Genomic DNA, 12,141 nt, shown 5'->3' with positions numbered 1-12,141 from the left:
CACTTTTTTTTTTTTTTTTTTCTCTACATCTTGGTGTATGTTGTTTCTTGTTTCTTTACATTTTGTTTTCCTTTTTAGGCTAAATCCCATGGAAATCACCTGCTGTGTACCATTCCAGCATCTCTACCTGGATGCTGTCCTCTATTATACAGGCTAGTCATATAGAGCAGACTGGGGAAAACTGGTAAATAGATTGTTTATTTGTTGAAGTACATGGCAGTTCTTTGAAGCTGTGCTGGGCTTTCACATCCACTGGGATATATGTGCCCTTCAGAATACATGCAGAGAGTGTCTGATGAGCAGCCTTACCATGTGGGAGAGCCCCACAGGATTAGACCCCATGAAGGTTCCAAGAGAAGCAGGAGAAGTCCCTAGCAGTGTGCTGTCATAGCTGTTAGTATCCCTTCTCTTCTCACCAGAAAAACTTCATTTATTCTCCTTAAATTCCTACTGCCGAGCTAAGCTTTACTGCTGGATCTCTTAGGATCACACTTACGCAGAACAATAGCCGCCTACAGTTGTGTTGAATTTTGCAAGGGTGCCTCTTTCTAGTAGACCAAATTTGCTGGATGTTGCAAAGAAAAGGGTGAATAATGGTCTGCGCATTGTGGTGCACTGCAGCGTGCAAGTCAGTGCTCTCTATAAAACTTCCTGGTTTTAACCAAATGACCAAGGACTAATGTAAAAGTCTGTGGCTTCATTCTGAGAGGAATCATAATCTTGTTTATTTTGTGGATGTCTCTAGAGCATTTTTACATTATCTGGGCAATGATGTACAATTAGATTGTGTAATTTGCAGAAAGGTTATTATAATCATCTCTCATAGCATGCTGTTCACATTTGTTGTTTAGGCTGCATAGAAAGACCACGTTTCTCTCTTACAGTTTGGATTAAGAGAATGTATCTTCTCATAGTGTTTTATACTTCTCTGGATTTTATTCAGTACTCTTTCCATTTGTTAGCAAACTGTTCCCATGCATCATGGTATTTTACAATACTCAAAGCACTGGCAAGCAAAAGTTGACAAAAAATTAACAAAAGAAAGCAACCATGAGAAAGATGAACCTTCATGCTTCTTGAAAAAGCAAAAAGCTTATCAGAGCTTCACAAGCAGTAGGAGAATCCATCAATAAGAAAAATCCATCAGGGCTATAAAATGTAGAGACCACATCAGGAATTCATCGAAATGCACTTTCTTAGGGTTGGGAGAGGGTTCTGGAGGAGTGTCACTACACATTTATGGTGTATCTTCCCTAGGCATCTTTTGGGGGGAGGGATTGGAAAGGGGTTGGTATGTTATAGGGACAATTAGTCTCACCTGTAGAGTCGTTTATGTTCTTCCATAGTGGACAGTGCCTGGTACCTAGCAGAGGCCCTCTTCCATTGCTTGGGCCATATTTCATTCATTAGTGCAGTTCAGGATATACTTCTACAGCAGAAATCGCCTCTGTCATATATTAGGATGGTGATTGTGGGGATGCAGTCCTCCACTAACTGGTACATCCCCAAATTGCAGTTTACCATGATGACCTTTCTCCTAATGTGTGATCCGCTGTGTCGAACTTAAGCAGTAAAATTCCACCGTAAATGGTGGGCATGTGAGGATTACTGTGCCAGGTGTAAGACTAGACTGAAATGGGAGGCTGGGGAACAAATACCAGTACAATAATGGAGATATAAGATACATTACATGACAGTGAAGATTGACTGTAATTTGTTGAATGATCAGTTGTTCTATCAATAGTGCGAGTGTGCACAGAAAAAAAGAAGTGGTAACTGCAGATCACCTAATGTTGGTCTGGAAACCTGAGCTAAGTTTAGTCATTTCTTAAGATCAGTAATGGAAACAATGTGGACTGCAGATTCTGCTGAAGTTGAGGAAGAAGAGAGAGTGGTCAGAGGAGAGTGAGAGCGTAGGTGTTTCTTGCAAGTCTTCTGCTTCCTTCTGTGTCTGATTGAGGTCTTATAAATTTATTGGCCATCTCCACAGCAGTTCTTTAGAAAAAAAGTGTTCTGTGTTTTGGGTTGGAGGGTCATTGCTCCTTAATGATTTTAAAGCAAGTTTTCTTAAATCATCATCTCTGTGTTTTGCGCACCAGTGGATCTTCTTGGGACTTCAGAAACAGGCCAGATCATCACCCTTCTTGGCTTAGCCTGGTGACCAGCTGCAGTCCTCGGGATGCCTGGAGTGGTTCTGCTATAAACCAGCACCACACAAAACAATTGCTTATCAGTGAAGAGCTTCATTGTAGTGTCTTTCTGCATTTTCTATAGACCTCTTAGTAGAATGCTGTGTTCAGTTTTAAACAGGTTTTCAGGCTTTTGAGAGTCTCTCAATGGCAAAGGGATTTTTTGCCACATATTAATGAGAATGGAGTCTTGGGCAAACATTTGTCACTGTCAGCTGCTGTTTCTGCGGGAACACAATGGTGGAATAGCAGCAGCAGTACAAAGGCAGGCCTGAGTTCTTGGAAAGTGTATGGCTGTGTAGTGTGGAAACTATGAAATTCAGTCAACCTCTTGGAAAAGAGAAGCGACTGAGCCTGTTGCATCAGAGCTATGTTGGGATTGAAATATTCATAGCAGAATTGAAACTGAGCAATAGACTGTGCTATTTCAGATGCGTATCTCAAGTTCGTGATAAAATGGTAATTTATACCGTATGTTCTGGTCGCTGATTTACTTACTTTACAAAATCCTAATAATGTTAAATATGATATGGGTTCTAGCTAGGCAAAAAATCTGAGCTTGTTTGGAAAGCCAAGGCTTTAACCCTTAAAAGAAAGTGTTAAATACTGGTGGTTTTTTTCTCCCTAAAGTACTCAGGTGTCTAATTTATTAGCATGAAATCCAAAGAATGTTGATCTTTTCATCTGTTTAGTCAGAAACTTAGTCCAGCACCCTCAAATGGAAATTCTTAGAGCACATCCCGCCACACCCCACCCCTCATGCCCCCCCCATATCAAAACACCAAACAAAACCCTCTTTTGTTTTTTTTTTTTTTACCCTATGACTCAGTTTCCTCACCTGTGATAAAAAAATTTGCTTTACACACATACCCTGAGACTTTAGGTCATATTCTACATAAATTACTTACTGCTGAAGTTAATAGAATACCAAACTGTTGTTGGACTTTATATTTTTAAAATGCTTATTGCTTATATACAATTATAACTTTACTCAAAAAAAAAAAAAAAAAAAAAAACAACAAAAAAAAAAAAAAAAAACAAAAAAAAACAAAGAGAGAACAAAGAACAGCACTAGAGAAAAAAATTAACAGATTCTGAAAGAATTTTTTATTTCTTATTTTTCCAGTTAAGAAATTCCATCTAATTTTTATGAAATACATTGTGAATATTTTAATCCTGCCATGTAACAATATTGAAAAATACCTCTTTGCCCACCTTTTTCTGACCATCTTTTGAGATTTTTAGCGCTGGAGTGGAGGCAGGATGAGACTGTAGACTTTGACATCATGATAAAAAAGGTTTGTTTTGGTTTGTTTTGTTTTTAAATGCCACCTAAGTAGATCTTGAGTAGTTAGATAGGATACCTCTTCGGAGAGGAGACTTTTTATTAGTTGGCCTAAACATGTAGTTCCATAAGCTTTACCCTTGGGTATCTGTAACCCAATTCACTGTCTCTTCCTGCCCCTCTTTGCAGGGGAACAAACGAGTAGCATCCTTGTAATGATTCTCCCTCTGGTTTCACTCAGCTACCCACATGCTAACGGTGAGATGGCAAGAAGCTCATGTGACTTCAGAGAGTCTTGGGTATTTGTTCTATTTCTTCTGTTTAGCAGCCTGCCCTTATGCTTGACTGAGAGTCAGTAGATACACTTTGGAATTAGTTCTGTTCCAGGCTTCATATTTTGATATGTTTTCTTCCAAGCTAGCTTTTATTTCTGGAACAAACAGGGTTTCTTAAACTTTTTTCCTACTCTTCTCAAATACCAGCTGGGTATCATGGATTATGCTTAACTTTTCTAATTTGACACTTTATGGTTTTGTGATGTTGGATGCTTTGTATAGCATCCCATCACATGAAAAGTATCTGTCTTTTTAAACTTGGAGGTGCCTGTGTGGAGTTTTTTTCCAGGCAGAGAGCTGGCTTGGGGCAGGAGGGTTGGTGGGATGGAATTTTCTGTCTGTCTGGAATTACTGTCAGGTAAGCTCAGGGTCATTATATGTTTGCCGTATGAGTTGTCATATACTGTTTTATAGTTGGGTAAGTTGAAATACAGTCATGTTTACTTCAAACTTATCCCACTGGGTTTCTTTATTTCTCTTCAGGTAAGCATTCTTGTCATGCATCATAAGAAGATTCTTTCAAAGCTATTTTGTATTGACCAAACACTTTGTTCAGTTTTGCGAGCATTTGCTGAAATCCATCTGATGTTTTGCACAAAGGTAACTCTAAAATGATTTCTCCTGAGAGATTTGCTTTCATGTTAACCAATTTCTGCCCAGAAGTACCATACTGAAACTCCTTTGGAAAGCTGCACATATCAGACATGCAGCTCTAGTATCTCTTTTACAGGTTGTAGAAGAGTATGGTACTAGAAAAAAAGTGTTGTGGAACAGTGTTGTAGATGTATGGGTTTGTGTCTCTTGAGATCTGGAGCACTTTGCTATTCTCAAAAGATTTTGGACAGTGAGTCCATGACAATAGTTTTGGAGTCTCACAAATGTTTGTCTTGCTTTTCATACTGGGGTTATTCTGTAATATCCTTAAATAGTGCTACTTGTAGCGAGTTAGATTAGTTTAGCTTTTTCAGTGTTTTAACAGTTCTGGGAATTTCTGGTAAAGTTTTGCCCAGGGTGGTCCTGTCTGAGCAGTCAGGTATTCTTGCCTGGAGTGGTTTTGAACATGTCAGTTGTTCTTTCTGTGCAGGGACCTGAGCTGCTCTTGGATTGGAGGCAGCTCCTGGGTGGCCACAGTTTATATCAGATAATTGGTTTCTTTTTCTTTTTTTTTTTTTTTTCCCTTTTTTATTTTGTGTCTTTCCTGTGTCCCTAGTCTTGGACACCTTTTTAGGGAAGGATGGGGACACCTGTCAGGGTGGTGGTCTCAGCAGCTATTATAACACTGTCATCCTTGCCACAAGACAAGAGTTTTCAATATAATCAAGCTCACTCAAGTTCATCTGTAATTTTTTCTATTATATTAGTTTCCTTTCTTTGGCACGTTGCAGACACTTAACAGCATTCACATCACAGACATTGTAAAATTGATCATTTTAATTCAAGACTGTCAAATTACTGACTTTTTCTTCCTCACGCTTCAGATCCTCATAGAACTGAAATAGATTATTTGGTCAATGAAGGCACTTAGAAGACTAAAGGGGAACTGTTTAGTCTTATGTCTTCCAAAAGGTTTACTGAAGATGCAACATCCCCAAATTGAAATATTCTTGCATTTTGTATCTAGACATGTACTGCTGGTTACATTTATGAGTGATAGCAGTCGTGCTTGATGTCCTTACTCAAATTGTATGTTTTTGTAGAATCTGTCATTTATTTATCTCAGTACCACATTGCCAGACAATTCCCCTCTACATGTATTCACTTGACAGCATCTAGGTTTACCATCAGATCAAATTTAGCTTTTACTGCATTATCAATGCTAATTTGACTTAATTATTTAGTTCATATATTCTTAGTGACATGCTGGGTCAGCACAGATACTCATTTTAGATTCTTAACGTAATTCAGTGCATTAAGCAAATTGTACAATACAATATCATGTTTGGAGACCACAGTTAAATTAAGAAAAAATAAAGAAGCTGTTTCAAATTGTCTCTCTTTTTTTTTTTTTCCCCTTGTTTTTTTTATTTTAAGCAAAAAATGACTGGTAGCTGATTCAGTCTAAGGATATGAAATGGGAAAGGTTTTTCCCTATTTCTTTCTATATTTCTTTTTTGGATAGGGTGATCATGTTCACCAGCTATTTTATACAGTCTTCAGAAGACTACAGAATACTTGACTGCAGAACGTGTATTGAGATTCAGTTCATGTCTGTTTCTTTAATTTTTAAAAATTATTTTAAGCGGTACAGGCTGTTCATACACATTGATAGATGTTCTTAGCCCTGACCCCAAACATTATTTGTCTGTATGGGCATGAAAATTTAAAAAAAACAAAACAAAACAAAACGCTAGCCACTTGCCTTCTCAGAGTCCAGGCCTCACTTGAGCCTTACGTGCCATTGAATATTCAGCAACATCTTTAGTTCCTCTGCTCTTTCTTTATCTAATGCCTGAATCTAAATCCACAGTATGGGTTATCTCCCACATGGACCTAAAATGAAATGTTAGCCACCCTTTCTTTGGCACACTGTAGAGCACTCCAGGGCTTTTGTAAAACACTGTCCATCTACTCTTCTTCTGTCCTCAGGGGCCACCAACAAACTGAGCTATTCCTGTTATTAGATCTAATCCTTATCTAGAAGACTGGTTGAACTGAGGCTTAAGGGAGAGCTTGGGCACTTGCTGCTCCTGAGCACAGCTTTCATTTTACCTTTAAGGGCAATCAGATGCTTTCCAGTAACCTGCATGTTTTAAGTCTATTTTCTCTTGACCAACATCTAAACTTAATGCTACTAGGCTGTCTACATGCCTTTTCCTAAGCCAGACCCTGACTCCAGTCTTGACCCAGGTACTTTATATAACAAGATGAACAGTGTGTCTAAAATTAATTTCAGCTTGTCCACAAGAGGGGTTGGAGTTAGAGGAACCTGTGTGTAGCGTAGACAAGCCTTCCTCTGGTCTTAACCCTACCCCAAAGACACCCTTTTTGTGGGGACCAAACTGAGCAAAAATAGACTACAAACTATAGACTTCTGTTGACAAGAGACTTCCATTTTGAGGCAGAAGTGCACAAGTAAATGCTGAAAGCTAGCCTTACCTTCATTCTGGTCACCTCTCTGTTTACAGTGCCAACGTTAAAGCTGTGGTTACAATTAGGCTGGTTGTAAAGGGCTGAGCTACACGTTCAGTGGTCCATGGGGCTTTATGGATGGGATCTAAAGGGACCCGTGGGGAATAGTTTATTCTAGCTCCAGCCTGCTCCACCGTCTCTGTATAGAATTGTGGGGATGGGATTGAGATTGCATTTAGGAAAAGAGTGAGTGAACCCCAGCTATCTGTGTGTATGGCATAGGCTGTAGGACTTCCATGAGAGTCAGTATCTCTAGCTGATGCCTCTGGCTTGGAACTTCTAGTTCCAACCACGTGACATATCTGTAGTTCTAGTTTGGGTTAGGATTAGGAAAATTGGGAAGCTATGATGGTTATTTAATGTAATCTTGGATTAAGATTATGGTTGGTATTTGTAGAGGCCAAGTTCTAACACTGTATCTTAGTCTCAGTTCAGCTAAATACCTGTAGAAAAATTGAAAGTTGGAGATGGGATAAAAAAAACCCCAAACCATAGGAGGTAGGTGCTGTGAGAGGTGGGTTGCTCCCTTCCGAGCCTTGCGCTATTAGGCCTGAGCTCACTTCTGGAGACATGGGTGTGTGCCATTGATATTTTCGAAAAGAGAAAAAGAGTTGATCATGACAACCTTTCTTGCCATGGTTTGTTACTTCTGTTATGAATTGCTCAGCCGACAGTTAACGTGCCTGCCACTTGTTCCTGTGAACATGACTTGAATGCATTGCTGTGGTCGGGAGGCTTACCCGGCGGCCACCTCTTTGAAAAGGAAATGTTGGATTTTCAGAGAGCTGCCTGGTGTGGATCAAAGTCATGCCACAGTTGGGGGCAGACTGTTTGGCTCATTGGTGACAAGAAGCAATGTGAAGGCCTGTGGTGATTTGAACTGTTAAATGAAATGATTAAATGATGATAAAACAGTCTGTGATAATTTGTAATCTTTTATGAAGAGGCTGGTGATGAGAGTGTGTGAGGTCTTTGGGACTAGTCAACAGGCTTAAAAGCAACCCAAAATTCCCAGATGAACAGGGAAAATTAAAAGCTAAAACATAGCTACCAGCAGCAGAAGGCTAGCCTTTGCCTTTTTTCCCTCTTGTGTCATTCTTTGTCTTTCTTCTGTAAAAATGTTAAAACTTCCTTGAAATTCCACATGCCAGGTCCACAGGTAGCATCGCATCACCTTCGTGATCCTCTCGACCCACAGTTTCCACTGTGGCAATGCTCACTGCCCCTTTGTGCAGCCTGGTTTTATGGTGGGGGTCTGGCTGGAGTTGGAAGAGGCAAGTGGTCAGGAGGAGAATGTGGCAGGCCTGGAGCTGTACAGTCTTTGTTTTGAGGAGAATAGGTGGTGATGTTTATATGTTTATTCGTAGTATCAGTTAATTGCTACTGTTTCTGTTTGGTTGTTTTTTTTTTTTTTTAATTTGTTTGGTTTTGTTTTTTCCTGTGAAAATGGAAAGTATGGTCAATTTGTCATGGGAGAGCAATCTGAACATCACTGTGTGAGATGCTTCATCCCACATACAAGTACTCTATAAAGACTTGGGAGTTGCTTGACAAGAAGGGTGAAGCCTGTTCGCAACTATGTATAAGTCTTCAATATTAAAATAAATGGATAGTGCTGGGATTTCATAATAGAATGCGTTTATTGTAGTTAAATACAGCGTACAGTGTAGCTGTGTCAAATTACTTTTGAGATTGCCATCACATGAACAGCCCTTACTGCTGACATATTGCAGTATATTTATTATATAGTGGATGACAGTTCACTTCTGAATTAATGAGGGAAGCAAATGTGAACACCAATAGAAGTTTTAAATAAGCATCAGCTGTAACAATTTCTCCTGCAGCCTTACTGTTCTTTATTCTTTACTACTTTATGTTGAAAATCTTGCAGATAAGGATAATGTTAATACCATTTCATGAAATGAGCCATAAACAAAAAAAAAAAAAAACTAATTAAATTTGATTATTTTGGGTTTTTTTTCTCTATCTGAACAGGAAGACAACTTGTGGTTCCAGCAAATTTCTCTCATTCTTCCTTGTTTTGAAACCCTGGGATACTTTGCTAAAAGAAAAGTTGCTTCATTAAAAAAACTACATACTCTCCAAGGACTCCATGCTCTGAAGTGTGTTTCCACACACACACACGCACACCATCCTCCTGCTTTTACCCTTTTTTATTTTGTCAAAATGGTTTCCCGTGTGAACTTCAGAAACACTGGTGCATGCAACACCCCCAAAAATAAAATGCTATTTAAGCCTAGCTGTGAGAACTGAAGTGTTGAAAGTAGCAGCGTTTTTGTTTTGTGACAGAAATATTAAATTATTCCTTTTTCTTTCCAATATAGGTCCTGCAAAAACTAGGAAAAGCAGATGAAACAAAAGATGAGCAGTTTGAAGAATATGTTCAAAATTTCAAGCGGCAAGAGGTCAGTTAATTTTTCAGTTTCTTTAATTTTGTCTGAAGAAGAATGCAGTGCATTTGAACTTGCTGGTTTTGAAGATGGTGTTACAGGGTAACGGGCAAGAAGATTCTGTTTTTAAGGCTATAAGGTTTTGTTCTGCTATTTTGAAACGGAAAGAGCAGTTTGGATTTGTGTATGCAGAGGGCTAAGAAATGCAGTCATAATAAAAGGGCATATTGTGATCATACAGAACACCACCATGCTTGAATGGCTTGGGATCAACAGAGTGACAACACAATTTTGACAGCGTAATTGAGAACAGAGCCCAACCCCAACTAAATGGAGCTTTGTTGTTGCCTTTTTACAAAGAAGAGATGTATTTCCTCAGTTTTGTTTTGTGGATTGCTTTCATCAATGGTATATAATAATACGGGGTTTATACAAAGTGCATAGATAAATAGTTTCAGACCACTGTGTGTTGTTACGCGCCCTGTCAGTGCAGGGGGCTGTGGTGGCAGTGCTGATGATGCACTACTGGGAAAGGTGTTCAGTTACTCTTAATGTAAGCACAGCACATGAAAACAAGGGTGCCCCAAAGAGTTTATAATCTACTCCCAATACAATCCTAACTTCTAATCTCAATTAATCCTTGCTTTATTGGACAGACTTTTTGGCTCTGAGGTGATTAATTGCGATTAATTATAGAGTAGCTTTCTAGTACAAATTAATGCCTACCCTGAGCTGCATTAATGCCACCAAGAAAGTAGTCTTGTTATATAAGTATGAACCGAGGTATCCGTCGTCTTTGTGAGCTATTATTTAGAGCTCATACAGAGAGGCACTGGAGGGTGAGAGAACTACTCCCACACATTTTACACAATGTAAAAATTGGCTCATTCCAGTGTTTGCAGTTTCTGCCCTGAATCAGTCCTATCTATGACATGCACTCCTGTGCTTTCCATGTAAACACAAACCCTGAATCCTGACTGCTGCAGTGCTTATTAACCCTTTTGCATTTTACGGTCACTTAGACTTTATTTTCCTCTCTCAGTGTAGAAGAGAGGGAGGTTTCAGGAGGCACCAGGCTGTTGTATACATCTTCACTCTTCCCCAAAGGTGAAAATGATGGGAAGTGAAAGAATCTCTGAGGAGGGTGGTTCCTCCCTCAAATTTCTTGAGGTCAAGAAGATGGTGGGATTTAATAGGCCTGAAGCACTCAGGAGCTTTGAAACCCTACAGAGATGTTATATTTTCCCTTTTCTTCCCCTTTCTCTTTTCCAAGTGTGCTGGGATATCAATGAATCATTTCTTTCTTCTTGATTGTCCTTGTGCTGCTGCTTATCCTTGCTGTCAATATCTCAGCTGTTTGCACAGCTAGTAGCTGTGTTACTAGAAATAAGGTGCATCTGTAAGATTCTTATTGGTTGCAGAAGGAGCAGCTGGAGCATCCCCATGAAGAAACAGAATTTTGTGAGATATTTTTTTAGCTAAAAATTCTGAGTGAAATTAAAGAGAGATGAAAGAGAAAAAAAGATCCTTTTAAGCAAAATTGTGTCTCAGGTGTTTTTTCTGTCCTTTACCAAGAATTTTCTGTAATGGTGATTTTCAGCTGGAAGTCTTGCTAAGGGCTAAGGAGGATCTTAGCATTGCTTTCTTTTTATTTCCTCCTTCTTTGATGTACAGAGAGGCAGTAATAAATAGTCAAGGACTCTGCGGGAACTGCATGATGCTAAATCTGGATGCAAATGTGACTTGGGGCCAGGAGGGGAATTGGGTGCAGAGGAGTGAGTGCAGGGTGAACTACTACAACTCTCTTGAGGGGCACATGCAGATTAGGCTAGGTCCACTGGCACACCAAATGAGTGAGACTGTTTGTACGTTTATTAAACTAATCACACGTGCTTACTCTGCTCTGCTGGGCTCACTCTCCAGGAGTTCTGCTGTGCTCAATTCTTCAAATACAAGGGGAAAAAAGTGCTGCAAAGGCACTGTTTCTGCCATGTTCACCAATAAGAAACGTATAAATTGCTTAAATTTTCTTAATTTTGTCCATGCTTTGATCATCTACAGCTTACTAGCAATGGAAGGATACAAAGCATTACAATGTGCACTTGAATTATCACTCTTACTGATTAATACTTTGCAGAACTACTGTCCTCTGTGAACTCAGGCAGCCACCTCTTCTTGGTTTACATTCAGTGCTACTTTCAAGGTTATCTCTGCAATTCTAGACCCTTTAGAAAAAAATTAACTTCTAGATATTAAAGAATAAAAAGGCAGACTGTGTGATTGGTCCTTGTGCTTGAGGTCCACCAAACTGTTGAAGTGGGCCACTGAGGTGGCTTGCAAGCAGAACCACCCCTGGTAGAGGCTGTCCCATCTTTTGCAATTCCTCCAGGGTTATTTATCTCCGTGGAGGTTGCTGACCTAACAAGGCCTTTCTATGGCAGAGGCAGTTTAAGAGAAGGTCCAAGCTTTTCTTTGTTTCTTGCAATCTCATTTAGCAGTGATATGGCTATTCCCTGGCCATCTCACCTACCTGCATTTGGTTTTGGGGAAGACTGTCACTTCAGTTCTGCATCTCTTTGTAAGTTGTTTGCAGCAGCTGGTGCCACATGGGATCTTGGGATCGTGGTAAGCAAAGCTGTGAAAATGGTCTATTTTTCATGTTTCCCTACCTTATTGAACCTGCAACATTTGAGAGGTCAACTGGTCTTAAGTATGGAATGATCATCTTATTAATACCCTCCAGGGGTAATAAATGAAGACTCCCAGTTCAACTCATGGAAAGGAGAGAAAGA

General features: G+C 39.5%; 1 protein-coding gene across 10 annotated transcripts in view; it reads left to right on the top strand.

Annotated features, from left to right (window-relative positions):
* The window catches only part of AMPH (amphiphysin), a 121,784-nt gene that overhangs the window by 48,078 nt on the left and 61,565 nt on the right, over window positions 1-12,141 (top strand). For all 10 annotated transcript variants that reach the window (XM_042806404.1, XM_042806403.1, XM_042806401.1 and 7 more), the window contains exon 2: window positions 9,284-9,364. In XM_042806404.1, the coding sequence (XP_042662338.1) occupies window positions 9,284-9,364 (81 nt within the window). The remainder of the gene's footprint in view (window positions 1-9,283; window positions 9,365-12,141) is intronic.

The sequence above is a fragment of the Tyto alba genome, unplaced genomic scaffold (assembly GCF_018691265.1).
Source record: "Tyto alba isolate M040663 unplaced genomic scaffold, T.alba_DEE_v4.0 Super-Scaffold_46, whole genome shotgun sequence".
NCBI classification, from domain to species: Eukaryota; Metazoa; Chordata; class Aves; order Strigiformes; family Tytonidae; genus Tyto; species Tyto alba.
Note: the sequence above shows the minus strand (reverse complement) of the source record. Positions and strands in the feature narration are given on the sequence as shown.